The following is a 25007-nucleotide window of genomic DNA, read 5'->3' as shown; positions in this document are numbered from 1 at the left end:
TAAACAAAAATATGCATGCAGTTGGAAGAAGCGGAGATGTTGATTAGTATATGGTGAATGAAGAGGCTTGAGGCTTGTCAACCAGTCAGCCTTTTACGACCAGGAAGGTTGAGATCTCCTGCAAGAGAACTTCAAAAAACTGATGAGCAGAGGAAGGATTCGAGTTGGTTATGAGCCCCGAGGTGCGAGCTCGACCCTCATGATGGCCTGACATCCCCTGACCTCTCCTCCCCTGGCAGCCCTGCTGTAAACACGTACCTAAAAATAGGGCTCAGCTTCACTGATACAGCACTGGATATGTGCTGCGGACACAGAAGTAGGATGTCCTAGGCAGGATATCCTGATAAAGCAGCCACTTCGCTTTGGGATAAACCTTTAACCTCTGGAGAGAGATGAGGTGCAGTGCCAGCCTCCCTCCTGCAAACCTGCGAATGTTTTGCAAATACACAAGCACTGTTCTTTCTTCCAAGGATCAGCATCAGCTGCTGAAAAAGATGCACAGGAAGAAAACTGGGAACAAGAAACAGCTGTTGTGTCTCACAAATCACTTTGCTCTCAACTGAGACAAGAAGCACAGGGCTTCACAGGTACTTACTTGCTAGCAGGCTACGTTTACATGATGGCTAAGCAAGTGGCAATGAAGAAACCCATAGATGTGTCTGTATAAACTGTATATAAACTGGTCTTGCCTTTCCCTTTGTGAGTATGTTGACCAAGGGATTTAAGTATCTGCATCTCTGCTGACCACAGGACACTTCAGGTCAAGGATCTTCTTCTCCATTCTCTACACTACTATTGTGAAACACCATGTCACGGCACAGGAGTGCACTCGGGTCCCTGTGGTCAGCATCGCCGCCCGCACAGAGAAACCCCAGCAGCTGCACAGCTGGCAGAGCTGGTGGGCTCGGGCGCCGTGGGGAGAGATGCACGCTTGCTCCCAGACCCCGAGCTGGCGACTTGTACAATTAAAGGTTATAATAGCTTCCTTCTTTCATTTCTCTTCCACAGTCACACTTCTGTTGATTTAGCAGGGTCATAGGACCAATTACAGAAAATAGATGAATACAGCAAGAATAGCTCTATTTATACATTACCTATAGTAAGTAGGGAAGAGACGCCAACAGCCATATTATCTCCTCGAGCCCTGGGCCATAAGATGTGACACTGTATATCAAGTAAAACTGTTCAGCTGGAAATGAGGCAGCTCATAATATGTTACACTACTATATATGCCTGCCAGTTTTCAGCAATTCAGAAAGAAGTTTCTGCTTAGCAGGCCGTAAAAGAAGTTAAAATTATATATATATATGCATATATATAAAGAAAAGGAATTAAAGGAGACAGGAAAAAGAAAAGAAGTTTGGAATGATGCGCATAATGATGTATTTTTAAAACAATAGTAATCTGGGAAAATCTCCACCTTAAACCATCATATTATTTCAGAAATAAAGTCCAAACCCTTAACTTTAGCCTATAGCCTTGGTAGTCTGAGGCTAACCAAAATTCCAAGAAAACGAAGGAAAATTACTACCTTCCAGTAAGTCACACTGGCACAGTTTTCAGTTTTCCTTTAGCAAGCACTTATTGGAAGATTTTTGCTTCTGTATTTTACGTTTTTTAGCAAGCAAATAGCAAGTGACTGGATAAAAGCAGAAGCAGCTGGACCAAAGGACACTGTCACCGAACAACTTCTGTGCAAAAAGAAGGGAAGAAATCTACGCCTGAGGTCCCTTATCACAAGGCAGTGGGATCAGGGGACGTCATTGCCTTCCCCGTTGTTTTAACGTCATTAGCTGTATACGTTGTACAGTGAAGAGAAACAAAATACAGGATTTCCTGTTCTGTAGCCACTGTACTGGGCTGCAGATGCCGGCAGGATTCCAGTGCTCCGAAAACATGTGGAAGTTTAACGAGGAGTCGCTGGGGCTGGGATCACTGCAAAAATCAGTAGGAAATAAAAGCAGAAAGCTTGCTCCTCCTGCTCTCTAGCATGGATGTCACCCCCCTGAGGGATGGGAGTCACGGGAAGGTAAGCTTGCTTTCCGCTGCATGTTTTCTTCAGTAGATTGAAGCTATCACAGTTTTGAGCAATATGACTTTTTTTTTTTTTTTTTTTTAATTCAAGATATCTTATCAGGCAGAAACTGGTGTAACATCCTCAGCAGCTTCTGGCTGTGCCCATGTATTTCTGTCTCGCTGGGCTCCGAGGGGTGGGTGAACAGAGCTTGGTGCAGCCAAGCAGGCTGCTGTGTGCAGCAGTACATGGGAAGAGCACGTTTTATCCAAAATACTTCATTTTTGTTGTTACTGACAGAAGCTGCCATAACTGACCAGCTCTGTTTACACGCTTCCTATTAGTGCCTAGATTAAACAAACAAAATTATTGCTTAAAACACCAGTGCCAAAAAGCCTCCAATACTTCAGATCAGAGCTTATTTCAAGCCAAAGGTGGATTTTTTTTTTCTAGACTTCTTTTCTCTCCAGCATCCCAGGGTTGAAGGGAGGCAGCTCTGCCCCAGTCCCCCAGCTCCAGGGCTCCCGAAGCCGGGGGCTCTCCAGCTTCAGCCTAGTTTGTCCAGCCAGCCCATGGAAAAGATGAGAGCGAGTTTGCCAGCGAATCTGGGATTAGTAAATGCAATAGCACAGCAGTGTGGGGCTGGGTGGGGCGCAGAGTGATTCAGAGTAGCCGGGCGATTTCCAATAATGACAGCCACATACGCCTCCAGATACTGCTAATGTACTCAGAAAAGGAAACCTAAGTATTTTAATAGCTGCCTTAACCTCCTAATTAATTGCAAAGTTACTTGCTGTTTAAAGAATTTCAGTGCTACATCCACAACCAGTGGTCTTACTCCTCCGGCAGCAATATGGTCTCCCCTCCTTAATTTCAGCTTGCCGCTGGATAAAAGTCAGCTTTGTCACTCAAAAAAAAAAAGCCAACCCCCCCCCCCCCGCCTGCATGTAATCCATGTGTAGATGAAACAGGAGCACAAGAAATGGCAGGGAAGATTTTGTACAAGCTTTATAACGTTACTGAACAAACCCCCTGCCAAAGCCCATGGGAGCATTTCTGCCCTGACACCAGCGTCACCAACAGCAGAACATGGCAGGAGCTGGAGGGGCTTATGGCGAGGCACAGGCGAGGAGGCAGGCAGAAACTGAAAAACAATGATAAATAAAACCCTGCACCCTCAGGGAGCATTGAAGTGAATGAGGCACTGGCCTGAACCCAGAGCAGCGGTGGCTCAGCAGCGAGGTCCCGGCTGCTTTCTTGCCAGGTGCCCTGACAAGTGCTGTCAGCTAAAAACTGAAAGTGTCAAGGTACCGGCAGCGACACCCAGCCCTCCTGCTGAGAAACAGGTACTTCTGTACTCCCAGGGAGAGCCAAAAAATGGAGAAAAACAGCAAGGAGGCTCCCCATGGTCACATGTGTGGAGGCAAGGTTTAGGATTTGGGCTCAGGCACATGGCAGGGAGGAGATCGTGGGACAGGGACACCAGGCACTCTGTAATTCTTTTCACAAGCCCAGACCAGCAAGTGCCACTTCTGTCACTGGAAGGCTGTGATGAGCTGGGAATAGCAGCATTCCCCATGCTCCCTGGCAGTTCTCCCTCCCTATTTTCTGCAGCAATGTGAAGACAAGGTGTCCTGCCACCACTTTTCCAAGGTTAAACAGACTCTGTGCAAAGGGCCAGCCCCATGTGGGTCTTCAGGCAGGTGAGGAGCACCTGGGGATGCTGCAGGGACCAAAGGGTTTTGTGTCCCCTTGTGACAGATGTCCCTGTTCCCCTGCCTTGCTTAACAGAGAAATCAGAAACCTCTGACCCAGGGCTGCCGGCTCAAGCACAGTCAGCAATCAAAAGCTGCACTAGCCCAGCAGCCCAGGTTTCGCTTCAGCCTTGCTTTTTTGCAGCCAGACCCTGGAGAAACAAGCAAATGGGAGAAGCCAGTTTGGCAAGGGCCAGTTCTGGAAGCAGGGCATAAGCACCACGCGCGCACAGAAACGTGGGCAAATGCACCGACCCTTCTCGCACCAGAGAAGAGGGCAGTGGGCAGGCAGCCAGCCAAGGGGCCACTGGCTGTATTTTATATAAATATACCTGTATATATATGCATATATATATAAAAACACTTTCCTCCTGCAACTGGAAACGTGGGAAGCCCTCTGAAGCACTGCCTAGGTGAGGAGGAGCAGGGTAGAGGAGCCTTTGCCCTGCGCCTCTAGGTGATGCCAGGCTCAGCACAGAAGCCTGGTCCCTGCTGTGAGCGATTAGCTTTTAGAAATCCATCCCTGGCAAAAGCCAGGCTCAGGGCTCTGGGAAACAGCACCACTGGCTGCTTCTTAATGAAATGTCACTGTTGGGGGCTCGGTGGCAGCAGCAGGAGGGGTTGAGGGCTCTGCCAGCGCAGGGTCCGGTTCCCTGGAAGGGAAGGGCAGGCTGCCCGACACCTTGCAGGCAGCTACAGGCTCTGCCTCCAGGGGAAAATTGCACCGTTTTGTTGCAGACGATGCTACAGGCCCTCGGTTTGTGACGTGCTGCTGCCAAATCACCTTCTCCTGAAAGAGCAGACTGGTTCCCTGCAGGCTCTGCTCACAAACGGCAAAATCCATCGCCTCTCCGGAGAGCCACCCCAGTGCCTGTGAACTCCCCGTGACTGGCTAATGCCCTCGGCGCTGGCTGGACGAGGTGAAACAAGTAAATAGATCAAAAGAATTTCTACTCTAACTAAAAGGCAGATGTATTTATCTTCCTTCATGTCCTGAACTGTTGCTGGAGGATAATTTCTGTTGCTACAACACAATGCCAGCACAATGTGCCATGAGTGCTGGAATTGAGTTAGCAGGACCGGCAGAGCAACTGGCATATGTTTGGCCAGCTATTAGCTTATAAATCCAGCATTAAATCTGGAGCCAGAGCTCCGATATATCTGGCTGCACCTCTCCCACTGGCCTCTGCTCTGGTCAGCTGCCTGACAGCACCATCGATAATTATCTGATGCTAATTATTGCCCTCACTGCCAATTCACATCAGATCTCTGCATGGATCTGAAAAAACAGTGTCTGGATCCACTTAAAATCCCTATTTATTTGCAGTCCCACCAAAATTGTTTGTAGACACTATCAGAGAGCACCATTTTGACAGGAGTTTGTTAGAAAACTGTATGCAATAGAAGTGGTCCCGAAAAAACCCAGGGAGCTGAATTAGCAACCATGAGATTAACGCTCTGGAGCTCGACTGCAATGTCACTGTAACTGTGGCATCCTGCAGAGCACATCCGAGAGGCCGCATGGACGATGCCCAGGATCACTGCCTGTAAGCAGGGTCTGGCTCTGCACCCTTCCCAGCACACATACACCACCCATCTTGCACACACATCTGCACACACACAACTTGTTCTTCTGCACTGAAGTGCATTTGCTCCATGTGGGGAGACTGGAGAGTTTTTGGCCTTACAGCACCTGCCTTTACTCCCTACAGAAACACTCCACCTGCCTTAATCACCCCATGAGTGAAGAAACTCAGCTGAGATGGAGAGCAACGTGTCCTCTGGGAACTGTACCGACCCCCAGATGTCCTTCCAGTCCACCCTGTACGCAACCACGTACACCCTGATATTCATCCCCGGCCTCCTGGCAAACAGCGCTGCCCTGTGGGTCTTGTGCCGCTTCATCAGCAAAAAGAGCAAAGCCGTCATTTTCATGATCAACCTGGCCGTGGCCGACCTGGCTCACGTCCTCTCGCTGCCCTTACGGATGTATTACTACATAAACCACACCTGGCCATTTGGAAGTTTTCTTTGCCAACTGTGTTTCTACCTGAAGTACCTCAACATGTATGCCAGCATTTGTTTCCTCACCTGCATCAGCATCCAGCGGTACCTCTTCCTCCTCCACCCCTTCAGAGCCAAGGACTGGAAGCGGCGGTACGACACAGCCATCAGCGCTGCCGTCTGGCTCTTTGTCGGGGCAGCGTGCTTCCCCCTGCTCGTAGTGAGGAGCCCAGCCCTCTCCAACAGCATCAACACGTGCTTCTCAGACCTGGGGGTGAAGCAGCTGAGCCCGGGAGCCTCCATTGCGATGGTGACAGTGGCAGAGCTGTTTGGGTTTGTCCTCCCCTTCAGCATCATCGCCTGCTGCACCTGGAAGATGTGGCAATCCCTGCGGGAGGGTCCAACACAGCTGCAGAACACCAGCGAGAAGCAGAAGGCTCTGCGCATGGTCTTGATGTGCGCGGCAGTCTTCTTCATCTGCTTCACCCCCTACCACATCAACTTCCCTTTCTTCATGATGGTGATAGAGAACATCATCCAGGACTGTGCCGTTCACAGGAGCACACTCCGCTTCCACCCCATCTCCCTCTGCCTGGCGAGCCTCAACTGCTGCCTGGATCCGGTCCTCTACTACTTCATGACCTCCGAGTTCCAGGACCAGCTGCTGCACCACAGCTGCGCTGCCCTGCGAGTTCGGTTCATGCGCCACAGGAGCAGCCTGTCCAACACCGAAAAGAGCCATGACATTCGTATGAAGAGAAGAAATCTTCCACGCTTGAAATTTTTGTCTCTTCCCAAGTTCTTTGGCCGAATAAACAGCATGGAGATCCCCCCCATGCCACCTGATGAGCTTCTGCTGGAGTCCATCTCTTGAAACATAAGCCATTTCTGTCTGCGTAGGTGCTTCTTCTAGCTTGAGCGAAGATTGCATTAGGTCTCCAAATATGTCTTGAATTACCCTTGTGTGCAACAGATGCCAGGATCTGACCTACAAGGACATTTTGATGCAGAAAGACTTGCCGGTTGCGTTGCTGCTGCTGGGGACTGTTTGCCTTACACTCCCCACCACCATACTGTTAAAACACCTGAAACAGCTGTGGCTGATGCCAGTACACCTCCTGTGCTGAACTGCACCTGGGTTCCGGTCCCTCTCATTTCTGTTGTTTCATTGCTTCTATGCATTTGTAATTTTTGAAAAATCCTTCTGAATCCCAAGTTGTAAGTGGGTGGCTCAGCGAGAAAGCACCTGAGGATTTTCAGCCCTGACTGCAGCTACCTGTGGCCCATAATTATTTACAAGCATCCATCATGCTCATGTGAGGCTGTTGATCAGAACAGTCAATTATCTCTATGTAAAATGAACCTCTTTCCATTGCAAAAATCAGCCATCTGGACCTAATCTAGCCTAATCTGGACTGCAAGACTATAACTTTAACAATATATATCAAGCAAAGAGTATTATCTATATCTACATCAGTGTTAAAGGGACATTTCAAATGAACCGGGCTCAGCTCATCCTACCGAAAAAAGGCACCCAGAGCCGAGAAGGTGTCTGCCTGGCTCCCAGGAGCTACGGGATGCTCGGCCAATTACTGGGAGATGAATACTTGGAAGACAGGTGGCGAGTGGATATGCCACAGGCAAAGCGGGAGGATGAAGGATTCTCCCAGGCCACGTTTACTCAGAGACCTGCGCAAGCCGCAGGAGGGAGGACTAGGAGCTGGCTCGCCATCTCGTGTGTCATTTTTAGGAGTCTTGTGTTATCTGGCATTTTGCTAAGGCCCGTGGCTGTGGATTAAGAAGTTATCCAAGCCTCTCAGTTTTGCTTTAAGAAAACAGAAAAAGCCCCAGCCCTTGCTGGGTTCAGAGAAAAGTTTACAGAACTGGGCCAAGTACATCCTTAAAGTTTCAAACTCGGGAGGAAATAAAATGATCTCAACACACATTTTAGCATTATGGGTATTATTTTAGGTGCTTGTAAATAGTCTCATTATGCACCATATCTGCTCTCCAAGCAACAAAACAACGTGCAGGGGGACCCCAGTCTGGGGCTCAGAGGCTCCACTGCCACTGCGGCTCTTTGCACGGTGGCCAGCGCGGGGGTTGTGAGGTTTCTTCCTTGTGGGCTGAGGCACCGGTGACCGCAATGCCAAAAAACCCTCAGGGAATTAAATTATATAAGTAAACATAGGCAGAGGGGGTTTGATATAAAACAGCTTTGCTGATGATTAGATGCACATTTCCAGCCCGTGCAGGGTTTCTCGGAGGCACGGAGCAGGCGGTGGTTTACCCTCACACTGCCGAGGTCAGTCTCAGAAAGACGAGGGGAGATCTAGACAACCTGGGGGACTTGCTGCGGTACTCACAGCGCACCAGAGACAGGCAGAAAACAGACAGGCAGAGAACCACACTGCCCTGCAGCTCGTGCTGTCCCAAATCTCCTCCTCCTCTCACAAAAAAAAAACCAACCCCAAAAAACCAAACACATTTTCCTTGTTTGCTTAGCGGGGGAAGAGATGGCCCAAAGGTAGCAGGGTGCGCAGGCAGAACAGGGAACCCGAGCAAAGCTCGCTGATGCCGTGGCTGGCAAGACCTGGTTTCAGGCAGCAACCAAAGACGGGACAAGCCACACCACAGCACCTTAACCGAGAGCGTGGTTTTAGCCTGTGGAATTCTGTCGGGAACAGCGCAACCCCAAATAGCTGGAGTGGCCACCTAGGGAGCCCTCAACAACCACAGCTAGATATAAGTCCTGCTGACTGACAGCAAAGCTCGTATGGCAGCCCCAACCTTACTGGCAGCACCAGCTCAAGGTTTCCCAGTAGCTCCAGTTACTGCTGGGACTTTGCCAGCTTGTTTTCAGATTGCACAGCTTTTCTGAAATTTCTGCAACACAGCCTTCTCCCTTCCAAAAATAAAACAGGAAAAAGAAAGCAAACCCAAAACTCTCACTCATCTGTCACGTGGAAACAGAACAGCAACCCTTACTCAGGCTGCCCTCCCTGCCCCTCAGGTTGCATTGGAAAAAATGGCAGGAAAACCCCTTTTTTTTGTTTAGATGCTCTGGAAAGAAAGGATTTTGCTGGGTTTTATGCAACCCAAACCCTGAGGAAATATAATTTTCTAGTGCAGACCGGTGCTTTCTGCCCTTCAGAAGCCACAAGATGCCTGCCAGCCCCCCCGTATCATCACAGTCCGCCAAGTTCCACTACCACAAACACTCTGGCTGGGCGCCGGGACACAAACCACAGGGATCTGGGGTCAGCAGGAGCTCTGTCGCATTGAGGTGGGGGCAGATGGACAGGGATGCTGCTGGTCCCCACTGCAGAGAGGCAGCTGGGGGAGAGCAGGTCAGAGCGGGCTGGGGGATGCCTGTCTCTTGGCTCTACAGTGTGCCTAAAAGCTGCTGCGCCGAGGATTCGCTTTGCTGCAGCCCAGGTGTGAGCTAACTTCTTACAGGGCAAAGCTCAGGGCTGAAGAGCAAGGCACTGGGAGCTGGTGTGCGGGCAAAGAGGAGGCAGGGTAAACCAGAAATCCTGAAAAACTCCTTTCTCAAAGCCGTTACCTGCGGGCATTAAACCTTCTATTCACATGGCAAAAACCAGCCAGTAATAGCAGCAGTGCTGTGCTTTAGCCTCATTAATTTTCAGGTAAGGGAAATTTCCAGGTAATTACAGACCCTGGCCGTACCCCTGTGAGCGTGGCCAGCAGCAACGGCACCAAGAGCGCATCCCTGCCCCAGGGCACTCCGTGTCCCACGTACCACCCAGGGCACTCCGTGTCCCACGTACCACCCCCAGCTCTTCCTGTGGCCAAGCCTATGGCACAGTGCCCTGGGATCGCTGTGCTGGCTGGCCTCAGCCAGCCCAACAGCCCAGAGCAATAAGCTGCTGGTGATTATTTTAGCTGTGATGATTTCCCCCCCAGCACAGCACGCTGGCAGGAGGCCTTCTGAAACCCCCCCCCCCCACCTCGGGAACAGCCAGAGGCTGCAGCAGCGGCGAGAGCAAAGCAGGCAGCTCAGCCGGACCTCTGCCAGCACCGACAGCATCTGTGTAGCCTGAGCTTTTCTCGTGATATTAATTCCTCCACGTGGCTTAATCCTTTACAGCTGGCTTTGGCTACAACTGCTTAGTTGCTTTTATACATTTGCATCCACCCCATACATACACACCCCTCTGCACACATACTACGCTTACATATACCTAAAATTATGCAGTACTTAGGAATATCCAAGCTGAGGTCTCTTGTGCACAACACTTTCTAGGGCACTGCAAGGAAGGAGGGAAGGTTGCTTTTCTCTTTGCTAAAAATACCTTTTTCCTCCCTCCATGACCACATGCTTCCAGTTCAGCCCCAAAGTGACTTTGCCTCTGGAAAAGCACTCCGCCTCAGTGGAGCTCGCACCACCCACCCAGTAGCGAGACTCAGACTCTCATGATTTTTGGCACGGCACTAACAGCCACCACAGCTGGCAGTGAGCTGCTTCCCCATCCACCCACCTCGCGCAGCAGAGGCAGAGCGCTGTGCCTGCCACAGGAACAGACACGCCAGCACCTCCAACTCCAGTGCAACCTAAACGCACAGAAAGCCAATTTCACTGCTTTAAACCAAGCCGAGCCAGGGAGCAGCTTTCCAGACAGTCATGATTTCATCAGACCCAAGTCTGAATTTTGATTCATGGGCTCAGCCAGCAACACCCTGCAAAGCCCAAGTCATGGGTGTTCAGTGGGACAGCACCATTTCAGCAAGCCCGGGCTGTCCTCAGCCCCTCCTGTGCTGCAGGGTCCTGTTCACAGCACAAGGGGAAGGGTTTTGGGAACTCTGCATCAATGCCCTGGCCGTGTTCAGCACTCTAAAGGCTAGCTCTCGTCTGAGAAACAGCCAAAGCCTCAACCTTTTGGCAGTCAGCAAGTCCTTTCCAGCAGGAATTGCCACACCAATCATTCATTTGGTGCTGCTCCTCTTAACAGGGGATTTTTTTTGTTTTTTGGGGGTTTTTTTGTTTGCTTGGGGGGTTTTGTGGGTTTTTTTGTTTGTGGGGTTTTTGTGTTTTTGTTTGTTTTTTTTTTTTAAGGAAAATTTCCCTGCTATAGGTGAACAGGGCAGGCGCTGAGGCTGCAAAGGAAAATCCAGAACACCTTAGCCCCCGGCACAGTGACAGCAGCACGGCTGCATCCCTGGCTCCGTGTGAGCCCCACTGATGCTGGCAGCTGCGGGCTCCCCCTCTCCAAACACACTCCTGCCCGGTGCGTGCCCTTCCCTGGGCTCCTCCTGGGTCATCACCGAGCAAAATAACACCAGCCACGGGGAGAGAAGACAGACATGCAATGTATTCTCAGGAATTACTTCTCTTAAAGATTGTCATTGTAGACAGAAAGACCTTAGCTAGTTTTGCCTGAGGATCTCCAACAGCATTATGAAGCATGAGCTTAGATGAACTGAAAAATTCTGATCTTTATAAAAAACATAGTGCAAAATAGAAGTATTAAGAGAAAAATTAAATATTAAATAAAATTGTCTTCCACTGTAAAATAACTACTTTGTGATTTGGTGCCCAGCTCCACATCCTCCTGATTTTTGGTGGCTTCAGCTGAGGCAGGTTTGGGGAGGGTCAGCGCTGCCACCGTGCACCCCGTGCCAGGGGATGGCACAACTCTGCGCCCGGCGCTCTGCTGCTGGTAAAGGTGAGCTGGGGAGGGCACCCTCGGGTTCCCATCCACGCACCCCAAGAAGGGGCTGAGCCAGCGCTGCCGCACGTGACAGCTCTGGGACGGATGGGAAACAGGACGGATGCTGGCGGTGATGCGCACCGGCTGTGCACAGAGCATGGCACCAGCAAAACAGGATATGGTTATGCTCTGAAAGGTGCTTTTAAAACAAAGCCTGTCTGTACAGTAAATACACTCGCTGCCCCTAGCACAGGCTAGGCTTTCTCATAAATAGGCTGGCTTCTGTGGAAATGAAAGTGCAAAATTGAGCATCCATCATGTGTTTGATTAGGAAAAGAAAAGGAGGTCATCTCCAGAGCCAGGTGCCGTTCAGCCATGGGGGTTTAGTGCTGCCATTATTTTTAGGACTGGCCTCAGTTTTATTGTCTACTGAAGTGCATCTAAACTGTCCCCCTCAACCCGTGGTCCCCGTGGAGGGGGGTGTCAGCATCATGTAGGGAAAGGCTGACAGGGCAGGGGCAGAGCCTGGGGACTGTCAGGTTTTGCATCACACTATTTTGGGGTGAGGGGGTGGAAAAAAAAAGGTATTAATTTAAATCATTATGGTGAAAACACTTTGCAAAGTGTGACAGTGCACAGTGGAGGCAGCTGCTGGCAAGCATGGGGAAAGTTTGGCGTCCCAGACCCCACTGCAATTATGGAAATGCCCCAGGACTAACGTGAACCAAGCCAGCATCCTCCACCGAGGGTTCAGCACAACTCCCAGGAGACCACAACAGCAACAAGCCCCGTTTAAGTAATAAACCCCAAACCTCCGCTGCTTTAGTCCAAAAGCATCAGCAGATTAATCCATCCCTGCACCCATGGGGACAACTCTGCAGCAAAGATCCCACAGTGCTGAAAGCTCTGGCTCCCACACAACATTAATTAAGGCACATTAAGCAATCAGCAGGCTTAAAAAAAAAAAAAAAAAAAGGTTAGAAGCTTTAACTAGTAGGAGTATTAGCTGCTGAAATGGGCAAGTTTTCGCATGTTTTGGGGAGTGCAATCTGCAAAGCCCCAGTGAGGAGCTGTGCCACCGCAGGGGTGACAAACCCGGCACAGTGCGAGGCTGTAAAAGCCCATAATGTGCCCAAGAGATTAATTTCCTATAAACCACAATAAAAAGATGTAGAGAGCTGAAAAACCCTGCTATCAGCTGGCATGATTGTACAAGGAAATCAATGCTGTTTTAAAGGAGTAGGAGCCACAGTCCCTAGTACCTGCCGCGAGCAGAGATGCTGTGGTGGGGACACTGCAGTGGACTGTGCTGCTGAGCACCTGGGCACCTGTATGACCCTCCTGCAGAGCTGCAACCCTCTCCGCAAGCCACAAAATAAGTCCTGTTTTCCCAAGCAGACATGCAAGAAAGATGAATAAATGCAAATTAAAAGTTACAAGTAATTTTAGGTTGAATTGCTACAAAACTGTTTTGTTTTGTTTTTTTTTTTAAAGTCACTTTTTCAAAATAGCCAATGAATCAAGAATACTTGCTCCTTCTTGATCTTAAAAAAAAAATAATATTTTTTGTAATACTTCTCGGGCCAGAGTCCCCGGAGGGGTAGGACAGGAGTGCTGCTGTCCAACCCCGCGAGGGCGGCCGCGGCCAGCGCCGCCCCCTGCTGATGGGCAGCGCCGCCGGGCTCCGCGCGGGGCCACCCTGGCCCAGCAGCCTGGCGGTGGGCGACACCGCTCCGGGGCCCAAACATTCATCTGGGAGAGACGGGCCCTCGGCCGTGACCCTGGTTTGCTCCACGTGAGCTGTGGAAATCCACCGGATAAGGAAATAACGCCTGCTGAGAGCGCCCTGCTGTTGGGAAGCCCAAACGGGACTGGGAGCAGCTTCCGAAGCCCCCCGCGGCGCTGGGCGCTGGGACCTGCAGCCCAGGGTGGCAGCATCCAGATGGGAGCGAGGGAACCTCTCCCAGAAAGCTCTGGAAGGGTGAGGAAAATCACGGATGAAGCATCTCGCTTCACCAGCCTGGTTAGCTCCATCTCCTCTGCAGAAGTGGGCTCTGCCAGCAGCCGCTCGCCCACGGCAGCCCCCACTGCTCCAGCCAGGTGATGCTGGGGGTCCAGGTGTCCCGTCCTCACCCCCCCAAGAGCAGGGGAGGCTGCTGGCAGCCCCACCGTGAGCAGCGACTGCTGAGTCGCGGTGGCGGTTTCCAAAACACCCCGAAACCAACAGCGAGATATGTATATCTCACCACCCAAAAACCCCAAAAACGAAAGAAAAAGGGTGAGATCCAGCGCGGGGCAGGAGGAGCAGCAGGAGGGCGCTGCCAGCCGGGGGGCCCCGTCCCTCCCACGCTGGGGCTGCTCCCGGCACTTGTGCTTTTGCTTTGCATGTCGAGGGGTGGGGACCCGCCAGCGGCACCCACGGGCCAGGGCCCCCGTCTCACAGCGGAGCAGCTCGCCCAGACGGCAGAGGTAGGCCTGATACTCTCCCATCCCCGCTTGTCTTCAGTTCAGGCTAACGGGTTTAAATTTTACTTCCCCCCCCCCCCCCCCCCCCCGATTTTTGCAACGCAGACTTGGTGCCTCTTCTTGCTTGCGCTAGGAGCGCCGAGAGGGGTGTCAGGCACCCCGCCGAGGGGCAGGGGCACAGGGTAACCACCAAGCCCTGTGAACCTCCAAAAGTAAATGAGTAGCGGCAAGGGGACGCAGGCTAAGCCCAGGGTGAGGAGCTAACGGCCCCACTGACAGAAAGCCAGTGCCTGGGAGTGCTCACGAGATGCCCTGTGTCTCCAGGGGAGGGGAGAGGTACAGCTTACCCCAGACCAGCCAGCCAGCAAGTCTCAAACCCTACTTTTCATGACTTATGCAAGCATCAAGAAGCCGCATTTAAGAATAAGCCCAAATGTGGCCGCTCTGAGCCTTTGCAAAGCCCACAAGCTGCTTGTGAGGGGACCCGTCTGCAGGTGGGCTTTGAGGCCACACAGCCCCATCTCCGCGAGCCCAGAGAGAACCGGAGAGAGCCCATCACTCTGGGTCTCGCTCGGGTTCATCTCACTGCATTTGTCCCATGGGTTTTCTTCAGCGCTCTGTCCCTCACAGGAGGCAGCACGCTGACTTTCCACTGGCAATTTTCCACTTGGTTGCCAGAAGCGGGCAGGGAGGAGGCAGGGTTATCTGCGGCCCAGGCAGGGGCACACGGCTGCGCTGCCGGGGGGACTGCTGGCGGTTTGGGTGGAAAACTCGTAGCTTTGGTGCTCATTGCCACTCACATCTACCAGGGACATCAGGGTGTGCCGGGAGGGGAGAAGAGGCGTGGGGCATTAGGCTAATACACTGCTGCTAGGGGTTTATTTTCCCTTTTAAACCAGGATGAATAGCAACAGGGGACAACAAGTGCTTTTACTAAGGATTAAGAGGCAAAAGCAGCATCTTTCACACAGCATTAATGCAGAGTATTTATATTTTCCTGCATATTTTTGGGATTTACCCAGGCAAAATCCCCCCCTGGTGTCCCCAGCTGCCTGCCTGACTCACTACTGCCAGCGCACAGCCAGCCCCCCAGCCCAGGGAGCTCCCGCCAGGGCTCCAGCCCCACAGCCCCTTCCCAAAATTTCAGTGACAGAGGGGGAACGTCTCCCTCCAGCAGGTGACGGCAACTCTGTCGCTCCTCCCAGCATGGACATGGGCAGAAAGGAAGGGAGCATGAGCAAGGCAGAGGGTCAGCACACCACAGAAACACTCAGTTACCTTAATAATGAGAAATTAATGAAGGAACAAAAAGAAAGAAACCTTTTCATTCTGCTGTGCCACTGCCCCACAGTCCTAATCTATAAAATACTGGCTGTTCCACTGGAACAAACATTCAGCACCTTTAGTGACTCAAGTCCCAGTTAACCATGGAAATCGGACGGGATGAACAGACGCTTGCTCTGCAACAGAGTCAAAATGAAAAAGCTGCTCTCACCCGTATCGCTTTGCAAACAGCATTGGCAAATATACTCCAGCAACTCAGAGTATGACTGGTGCATGGTGCAGAACCGGCGCTGGGTGAGGGGAGGGAGGGATGCTCTGGAGGCGGTTGGTACCCGGGCTGGGAGGTGCCGCCGAGGAGACCCCTGGGCTGGGGCTGGGCAGGCAGAGCGCACAGCAGGGCAGGGGTTCTGCTGTGTCAGGACAAGCACAGGAAAACACAGGAGGCCCCGAGGATGCCTAACAAAAGCGCTGCGGCCTCTGTGGGTAGACACTACTAAAGAATTAGAAAAAACCCTCTCCACAGTTAGCAGAGCAAGAGGCAACATCGCCCCTGTGGAAGAGGGGATAAAACCCAAATACCTACCAGAAAACTGCTTCAAGGGAGAAAAGCCTTTATCCTCCCCTGACATTTTTTAAAAGAACTAAAATCAATCCCATGCAATCATAATTTTATATTTCTACCATTTCTATTTTCAGTTAATACCCATTTTATTACTACTAGTAAGTATATCTGCTGAAACAGGACAGCAGCAGTCCAGGTGACAGAGAAAAGGAGCGGTTACAGGGGGAAGCCCGGCACTGGACACCGCTGCCCTGCTCTGATCCCTGGGCCACCACCTCTGCCTGCACAGCCTCAGCTGGACGCTAGATTTACATCTGAAATGACTCCTGCGCACTTCTTCCTTTTTCTTTAGGTTGTGGAGGAGAAAGAGGAAAAACAGAAGCGAGGTCCTGCTCCGCGGCACTCCCGAGCCCCCCCCCAGAGGGGTAAGTCAGCAGCTGACACCAGGCTGCCAGGCACAGCCCAGGCCATCGCTGCCACAGGCTCTACAAGTTCTTACAGCATAAAAAGCAGGCCAGCACCAAACGCAGGGTGCCCGGGTCACCCAGGCCAGCAGCATCCTTGCAAGAGTGGTGCTTGGTGGTAGGATCCAGCCAGGCTGATCTCTTACCTGGTTCTGGGAGGGAGCAGGAGGTGCTGGTCAGCATCCCAGGTTCCTCCAGGGTCATCAAGAGGGGACCAGGCACAATGCTGCAGCAGGGGTAGCACCCATAAACATGGGCTACAATCCCCCCAGCTGGTTTAAGAGTCTCTCCTTCACTGAGCTGGGTTTTAAGAGCTGCTGTGGCCGGATTTACTAACTAGAGCTTCTGTGAACCTGGGCAGTTATAACCACCGTCAGGTGAGGACCCTGGTTGCTCCCAGAGGGCTGATGGGCTCTGATGTAGGCATGGTCCTCACAGGTGTTGTGGCCGTTAGTGACTGTTCCCACATCCCCAGCTCCTGCACTTGTTCATATGGAACATACGGATACACGGCTGCCCTGCAGCATATAGAAAATACTTTACACAATACATGCCCTGCTTTAACAAGCGTCAGCGAGCCCTGGTTGTACAGGCTGTCTACAAAACTCACCTGGGGCTTCTGACTCATCACGTACAAGTCAGAATTGTTCACCCAGTGCCCTGACGTGGCTGACCGTGGGGTCTGCTCAGCAAAATAAGGGTGGAAAAACCATTCAGGGGCAGAAGGAAGCCGTGCCTGGGGAGAGTCTCGCACCTACCACCGCAGCCAGCCCCCTGCACCGAAGGGAAGCAAGCACAGCACACAGCAAAATTTCCTCTTTCTGGAGGTTTTTTTTAACATACTGCTGGTTTTTACACAGCCTGTTTGGCTGAACTTGTGCAATGTCGCTGCTCGGGATTTCCAGAGCACGGTTTCTCACATTGCTGTGTTGTTACCCCCTCTCGGAGGGCAGCGGCTCTGGCAGGGGCGTTTCTGGGTGCCCTGGGCAAGCGCCCTCGCTGCTCCCTGGCTTAGCTGGGCTGTCTCAGAGCCCTGGGGCTGCAGGTTTATGGTGCTGCAAGCGCATCCCTGCCCTGGGGCCAGGCTGGAGGGAGCAGAGGGTGGTGTGGTGGGGAAGCTGCGGTGCAGCGGGCATGAGGGGATGCACTGGGAGGGCAGCAGGAAAAATGCTAGTGTGCTCTGTGTGTGTGTGTGTGTGTGCTGGGCTGTAACAGATGGGCTGGGACTGCACCTTGTCCTTCCCTCTGTGTGTCTCCCAGCCCAGCGATGGAGACACGGTGGATTTAGCCTCGTGGGAATGCAGCCTGAGGAAAAGGAGCATGATTCAGCCTCCCTGACTGGGTGATAGGAGCCCCTGGGCAAGAGACGAGATGAAAGACAACATTGTTTAAAAAAAAAATAAAATTACAAAAAATCATTGGAAGGAAGACGTGTGTAATGCAGGTTTAAGGCTTTTGCTTGCAAGTGCCCCTGCAGATGCTCCCCAGCCAGGCACAGCCCTGCCCCAGCAGCGCTGGGTACACAGGAGTGGGACACCTGCGTGGGCAGCGAGCGAGGGCACCGCAACCTCACCCGAGCACCTCGCTGCTGCCACTTCAGAGCAAACTTCAGGCAAGAAGCTGAGATATTCTGGGTGAAAAAAATGTGAAAATCAACGCAAGCCAAAGCTGTGCAGCTCCCTGTGATCCACCCTTGCTCTGCCAGGCTGGGCACCCCCACTGTGGGGGACAGTGCTGGTACTGGGGAAGCCAAGAGGCACAGAGGGGCTCTCGGGAGTGGGGGGATGCACCCGGTCCTTGGTGCCCTCCTCCCGCTGCCAGTGCACAGCCCAGGGACCTACGACACGGTCGTCTGCCTCAGACATGCTGGCAGGACCAGGACCATGATGGGAAGCCCGGACACATCACGCTGAGGAGTTTGCCGTAACAGTAAAGATGGGCATGTCTTCACAGGGCCTCAGCATCACCATGGAAAACCAAGCTGAAGGAGGGCATCCCTCCCATCCTCCCCAAGTACCAGTCCCCACTAAGCAGCTCCCAGCCAGCCTGCTCTGCCTGTACCTATATCCAGCATTTTTTCAAACCCAGCAAGGCAATTTCTGACTACTTGGGGAGGATGTACTGGTTTTGGCCAACTGCTTTGGCTTGATCCCAGTACAGAGGAGAAGGGAGGAACCCGCACGAAGCAGGCACCGCTGTCAGGAAGCCCCCGAGGGGTTAACCAGCCACGAACCCCAGGGCATGACAGGTACCCAAAACCCAGCCACATCCACAACCCTCTCCCGGTTGCTTGTCCCAGTCCAGCTCCAGCAAATGGAAACCGAAGCCCTCGGCCCAAGTTGCCCACCAGTAACAGATAAAACCTAATGAGTAGGTGAGCACCAATTAGCTTTCCTGCATGATTAAGAGATTACTCAGATTTTTAATATTAGCTGTGGAGGTTTGTGCATAGAAAGTTGGGCGGAGAATTAATAAAAGAATTGGGAAGCCTCTGAACAGAAGGCTAATTCACTCTATGGCTTATTAATTGCTGCTTCTGGAGTTTAATGGGATTATTTCACAAGCCATTTTGCTCTACTGGTTGTGTCAGATGCTGGCTCCCTGGAAGAAAGGAAGACTTCTCAGTCTCACTGGACTCGTTACTCGTGGCACACAAGAGAAACTGCCCAAACAGACACGGAAAAGCTGCCCCTGTGAACCATTTCATTTTGATGATTTTCTGCTTTCACCCAAAGCTACTTCAGAGTTTCGGTGCAATCACACTGGCAAGGGCTGAACGTTGACTTCATATTGGCTTCATTAGCAACCGTTCACATTTTAACACCTATACCTCAAAGCACAGGAAAAAAGTCACGGGTTGCAGCAGGGTATAATTTTGTCTTCTCATATGTGCCTTTGGCATCCTGGTTGGTACCAAAAAACTTCTCCCACTTGGACCTGCAAGTTAATTCATTGTGCTGAAGCAAAAGGCAAACGTGAGAGTGTTTGGACAGAGATCTGAATTTCCTCTATATTTATCAGATCTGTTGTTGTTTTTTTTCTTCTGTCTGACAGTTTCAGATAGTATAAGCTGCTTCCCATGCAAACAATTTTAAAATGAAGTCCACCTACAGTCACCTTTGTGACAGTGTTTCCAACATCCACAACAGTCACATGTGCCAGGCAGGTAGAGGAAAGGCTTAGAAAAAGCAGTTGTGAGAAAGATGAATTTAATATAATGCAGGTAGCTCTGCAGCAAAAAGTGTTTAATAAGCAGGCCACTCATCCCTGCTTGCACGCAAGGAAGTTTTATCTTCTACTTATGAAAGAGAAATGAAAAAGTTGACCCTGATTCAGCAAAAAACACCGACTTGGGACTTGCACCCCCTCTGCAGCAGCCCCAGCTGCACTGGGGAGAATGGTCACTTGTCCAGCACGTGTGTCTGGCTTATTTACATGAGGGGCAGGTGTCAATCTCTCGTCTTCTCGGCGGTCTGTAGCCGTGGTGCAGGCGGGAAGTTTCTGAGGGGCTTTCCTGGGAAGACCAGAAGAGCGTTAAACTCCTGAGTGCTGTGTGAGGCGAGAGGATGCCTCTGCCCGCGGCGGGGCAGCGAGGAGGGATGCAGGCACAGCACTCACTGGAGCATCTCTGTGCTGGCTGCATGCTCGGGCACGGGGAGGCCAGCGCAGCTGGAGGCAAAGGGAGATTCATCTGGAGAAGCTGGAGCTGGGAAAGATGCAGCCGCAGAAACCTGGCAGCATCTTAAATACACCCTGTGATCGGAGGTGACTTCTGCCTGGCAGTACAGCACGGGAGGCGGGTTTGTAGCAGCAGTTAAACACTTTTTCTTTTTATTCCTCAGTGGTTTTGCATCTCCCTTTGCTGGGCTGCCCACCACAGCTGCCACTAGCAACAGGTTTCTGCTAGGGAGATGCTCCTACCGCTCTTGCAAGCTTCCCCGTACCTTTCGCTTTGTAAGACCTGTGTCTCCCCGCAGCATTATAACGGCACCTTTCTGTCTTTCAGCTGTGGGGCCACCTTCACTGCCAAGCTCCTGTGTTGGAAGAAGTGGCTGAAATGCCTCCCAAAAGGTGACAGAGCTGCAGCTCTGGTGACAAACTGTTGACTGCTTCAGCACACGATGATGCAGGGTGTGGATCCCCTCTCTGTCAATCCTGCAACCGACTACAGTAAGGTCTGGTAACTTCTGGCAAAAAGCATGAGCAAAGCACATGAGCAGGACTTTAATTAACTCACCCCATAACGAAGCTCCTCCCCAGAGTGGACACGATTGTCTGGTAAGCGAAGCCTCACACACGGGCGCCAGGGCTGAACCTTTTTATTTAAGCACCGACCACCCGAGGACAACCTGGCTGCAGGACGCGCGAGGAACATGTTACCATGCCGAGGCTGAGCACGGATCTGGAGCACAACCATGATGAACAGTTCGACCTGCACTGAAACAGACCTCAAGCCCTACTACGCGATTACGTACACCTTCATCCTGATCCCTGGACTAATAGGGAACACATTAGCTTTATGGGTGTTCTATGGGTACATGAAAGAGACTAAAAGGGCTGTAATATTTATGATCAATTTAGCCATTGCGGATTTATCCCAGGTCTTGTCCTTGCCCCTGAGGATTTTCTACTACTTGACCGGGACGTGGGAATTTGGAGGAGGTCTCTGCATGTTTTGCTTCTACCTGAAGTACGTCAATATGTACGCAAGCATCTACTTCTTGGTTTGCATCAGCGTAAGACGATATTTGTTTCTTATGCACCCATTCAAATTCAGCGACTGCAAGCGCATCTGTGATGTGTATATCAGCATCCTTGGGTGGGTCGTGGTCTGTGTTGGCTGTTTGCCTTTCCCCCTTCTCAGACTTCACCAGGATGCAAAAAACACCTGTTTTGTGGATCTCCCCGTAAAGGAAGTTGATCTTCCCATCTCCATCGCGATGATGACCATAGGTGAATTGTTGGGGTTTGTAACACCCCTACTCATCATCGTATACTGCTCCTGGAAGACTATCTTATCGCTAAAAGAAAAAAATTCTGCTTCACATGACCTTGGGGAGAAAAAAAAGGCTTTAAAGATGATTCTCACCTGCGCTCTGGTATTTCTGATTTGCTTTGCACCTTATCATATCAGCTTTCCACTGGATTTCTTTGTCAAAACGAAAAAGATTAAAAACGGGTGTGTCCAGAAGGTGATCTCAGTGTTTCATGTTGTAGCTTTGTGCCTTGCCAGCCTGAACTCCTGCGTGGACCCAGTCATTTACTACTTTACTACAGATGAGTTCAGGAGACGCCTTTCCAGGCAGGATCTGCAAGACAGCATTCAGCTCCACCACCTCAGTTACGTGAGGAAGCACTCCAGAGATGAGCTCAGGGAGGACGCCATGGACTGCTAACACTGGCCTTCCTCCAGCAGTTGCCAGGACTTCAAGTGTTCACTGGATTTGTGGGTTTGGCTCAACTTTTTTCCCCCAGGACACCGAGAGCAATGACTTAGATGAGCTTCTGCTGATTTCAGTGCAGGCTGGAGAAAAACAAAGAACTCCCCCCCAAAAAACAAAACCTGACCAAAAGAACATTAAAACTTTGGCTGCAAATTTTCTCTGAATATAAGTAACACTGTGTAATTCCCACAGGCACTGTACCTAAGTGAGGCAGCCAGGAGGAGGTAGCTTTGGTATAGGAGGAGGACACGGACCCATGGTGAGAGGTGATGCTGTGTCCCATTGTCACAGGTGGGGACATTACGTGGCCGTGTACTGGTCACGCATCCTGGCTGCAGCAAAAGGCGGCAAAAATTCTGGAGTTTTGCTATGCAGAAAGAATTTGATCATAAAAATTAGTATTATAGACATGGTATTATACATTTCTGAAGCAATAGACAATCAAGCAGTGGATCTGTGGAGCGCCCAGAGCTTGCCTCAAGCCATGGTGACCACAGAGCGAGGAGCGTGAGGTGGCCCCAAAGGACTTGCTGCTTCAATAACTACCCAAGCCTCCATTCTGGGGTGTAGCAAACGACATACCCCCAAATCACAAAGTCACTGAAGCATCCAGACACTATTTTTCTGCCATCGGTTCCCATTTCTGGCTCAAAAGCCACACGGTTTCAGGCTGTATCGCTGCCTCGGATAAGCTTTAACACGGGGCTGTGCTTCCAGGGGCTTTATCCAGGCTAGACATCCACCGAGGCTTTCAGGTCCTCGTTTCAACAGAGACGGGGCAAATTATTGCCCTTTCACTAATAACTGACCCTGTGCCATCACGCCTACTTTTGATTAACAGCAGTGTAATTAAAACACAGCCTGAGGTACCAAACCTTTCTGAAGTTTACTGTAATGGGAACTCACTATAAGCCACAGTCAAAGGTGCCACCCAACAGGCTCTGAAAGACTTTTAAGAAAGGCTAAAATGTGGATTTTTTTTTTTTAATAATCATTTCTCTAAAATCAGACAACAGAAAGCTTTGGGCTTGACTGGTACTTCATTTGCACCTTCTTGAAAAATTTATTTTTCTGTGAACATTTGAAGCGTTACATTTTGAAATGTAAAAATACTGTGATGGTATTAGTTTTTATTTAATGCAAATGTTGTTTTATAGATCTAATTTATAAAAAATATATATATTTTGTAGAAAAATGATGTGAATCTCAGAGAGTGTTGGAACACAGAAAGATTTTTTTTCTTTCTAAAACCCCTTTTATATAATAAAACAAAACTCCACCACCTCACCCCTGCAGGAGTCTGAGCCAGTGTGTCTCTACCAGAGCGTGTTGGCTGAGTAAGCACCGCTAATTCACGGAAAACACAAAGCACATGGTACTTTGTTCACAGCAACGAAAAAATATTTGGATTTTTTATTTCTTGTTGTATATGATAAAAACACCCTTTTTAAAAAAAAAATTAAATGCCCTTCTTGGCCCATTCTCCCCTCCGTAGCCGCCTGCATCACCAATACATGCTTAGAGGGACTCAGAATCACAGTCACTGGGGTTGGAAAAGACCTTTAAGATCATCAAGCCCAACACGGACCGATGCGTGGCAGCACTTGGGTTGCTGATGCCTCTTGAGCACCTGAAGAACTTTTTTGATGCCTTTTCAAAATTGTATTAACCTCCTCCTTGCGCTGGGGAGAAATGCAAAACCTGGCTTGCAAAGGGCCGAAACACACTGCTGCAAACTGCAGCTGCTCACCTGCCCCACGGGAGATTTGCCAAGACACCCTGAATTCCTGTCGCTGAAGCCCAGCACCGTCCCAAGCCCATCACCATCCCTTCTGGCCACTGTCCCCTGTACCCAGCCGTGTAGGAGGGGACGAGGATGGCCCTGTTCAACCCCCACCCCCCCCCGCTACTTTTAGCTTCCAAGGGGAGAAGATGTTACAAAACACAGTGTCAGAAGTTCAAAAATTGTTCAATTAGACAAACTTCATAAACTCAAGTTTTCTCACCTAGAAAACCCCGTGGGCACACCCCGAGCCGTGTCCCCTGCTGCCACAGCGATGCGGTTTATTCACACTAGCATTAACAGTCCCTTTTTAAGGCAGGCAGGTGTAACAGTCGTGGCAGCTGACACCAGCCCAGTTCGGGGGGGGGGGGGGGGGGGGGGACCTGCCTGCCCTCCCCCTGCCTCGGCACCTCTGTTCCAGGTGGGATTTGCTTGGGCCACACTCTCCAGTGCAGAGGTCTCACAAGCCCTTGGCTGACGTTGCCATGGACATCTGGAGAATCAAGATGTTCCTTAGACCTACAGAAGGTGTATTTTCATGCCCTGTTGATGGCCTGGGATCCGTAACACCAGCCCCTGCTCCAGCCCCAGAGCAATCACACGCCAGCAAAGAGATGCTCTCCTGCATTTCTGCCACCCAAGCAAGCCTCAGGTGGGGACGGCACTGGCACACGGGAGGTTTGGAGAAGCCAGCCAGCCACCGCAGCAGCAGGCAGCTGCTGTTGGATTGTGTCCTGCCCAGCTTCAGGCTGTGTGCGAGGCAAGATCCATTCCTCACCTGGACTTTCTCAGCTCTGCCTGCAGTTCTCCATCAGCCAAATGCTGATACTCCCACAGAAATCTTTGCTCCAGAAAGCCTTCTGAGTAATAAATCTGGTCTGCAGCACTGGACTGGGAGCCTGGATGACAGTGTAACTGAGAGCAAAAAACCCAAACATCCCCTTTATTCTGCATGAAGTGTCTCCTCTGGCTGCTCAAGCAGCACCTCTCCCCAACAGGGTTTTAATGCCGAGCAGCAGAGCACTGAGGTCTCTGCCAACAACCTCGCCAGGTGGACTTTGTGCTGAAGTGACAAGTGGCTTTCTGACTCACACAGAGTTATGTTTAGTTTGTGCTAGGCCAAAAGAAAAATTACTGTGCCAACAGCGCAGACCCAGGGAAGGTCTCAGGGCATTCTGAGGACCTTAAGCTGTTCAGAAACAGCATCAAGGTTTTTTGGAAAGCCTTATTCAATACCTGAAACAAGGCAAATGAGGCTGACACAGCTCTGGTTGGAAGCAGAGCTCTCAGCCTGTTTCCAAACACCCTGCATCGCAGCCCCCTCTTTCCATCGACTCCCACACAGTCGCGCGCTGCTGAACCCACAACAGCTGCAGATGATTTCATCACACCTCGGGTGCCGCTTCTCACAGCTTCCTTTGTGTCACTGTCATCATGAAAAGAAACACGATGGGGAGTTTTTCTTTCTTTTTTTTTTTTTTTTTTTTTTTTAACATGTTGAGACTTGGAACCGTACTTGCAAGTGAAGGCTGCTATGGCTGCAGGAGAGCACGTGCCTGC

The 25007-nt window shown here is 50.9% G+C and overlaps 2 protein-coding genes across 2 annotated transcripts; both read left to right on the top strand.

Annotated features, from left to right (window-relative positions):
• Positions 1-1828: 1828 nt before the first annotated feature.
• LOC121097552 (putative P2Y purinoceptor 10) lies at positions 1829-7715 on the top strand. Its single transcript, XM_040614658.1, has 2 exons — positions 1829-2029; positions 5481-7715. Exon 2 carries the CDS (start codon positions 5531-5533, stop codon positions 6644-6646), a length of 1116 nt encoding a protein of 371 aa, XP_040470592.1. The 5' UTR covers positions 1829-2029; positions 5481-5530; the 3' UTR covers positions 6647-7715.
• Positions 7716-13724: 6009 nt separating this feature from the next.
• GPR174 (G protein-coupled receptor 174) lies at positions 13725-21817 on the top strand. The gene is made up of 3 exons (XM_040614759.1): positions 13725-13913; positions 16109-16181; positions 20227-21817. Exon 3 carries the CDS (start codon positions 20636-20638, stop codon positions 21614-21616), a length of 981 nt encoding a protein of 326 aa, XP_040470693.1. The 5' UTR covers positions 13725-13913; positions 16109-16181; positions 20227-20635; the 3' UTR covers positions 21617-21817.
• The last annotated feature ends 3190 nt before the right edge of the window (positions 21818-25007 follow it).

This window comes from Falco naumanni, chromosome 14 (genome assembly GCF_017639655.2).
Source record: "Falco naumanni isolate bFalNau1 chromosome 14, bFalNau1.pat, whole genome shotgun sequence".
In the NCBI taxonomy this organism is placed as follows: domain Eukaryota; kingdom Metazoa; phylum Chordata; class Aves; order Falconiformes; family Falconidae; genus Falco; species Falco naumanni.
This window is presented reverse-complemented; position numbering and strand designations above follow the sequence as displayed.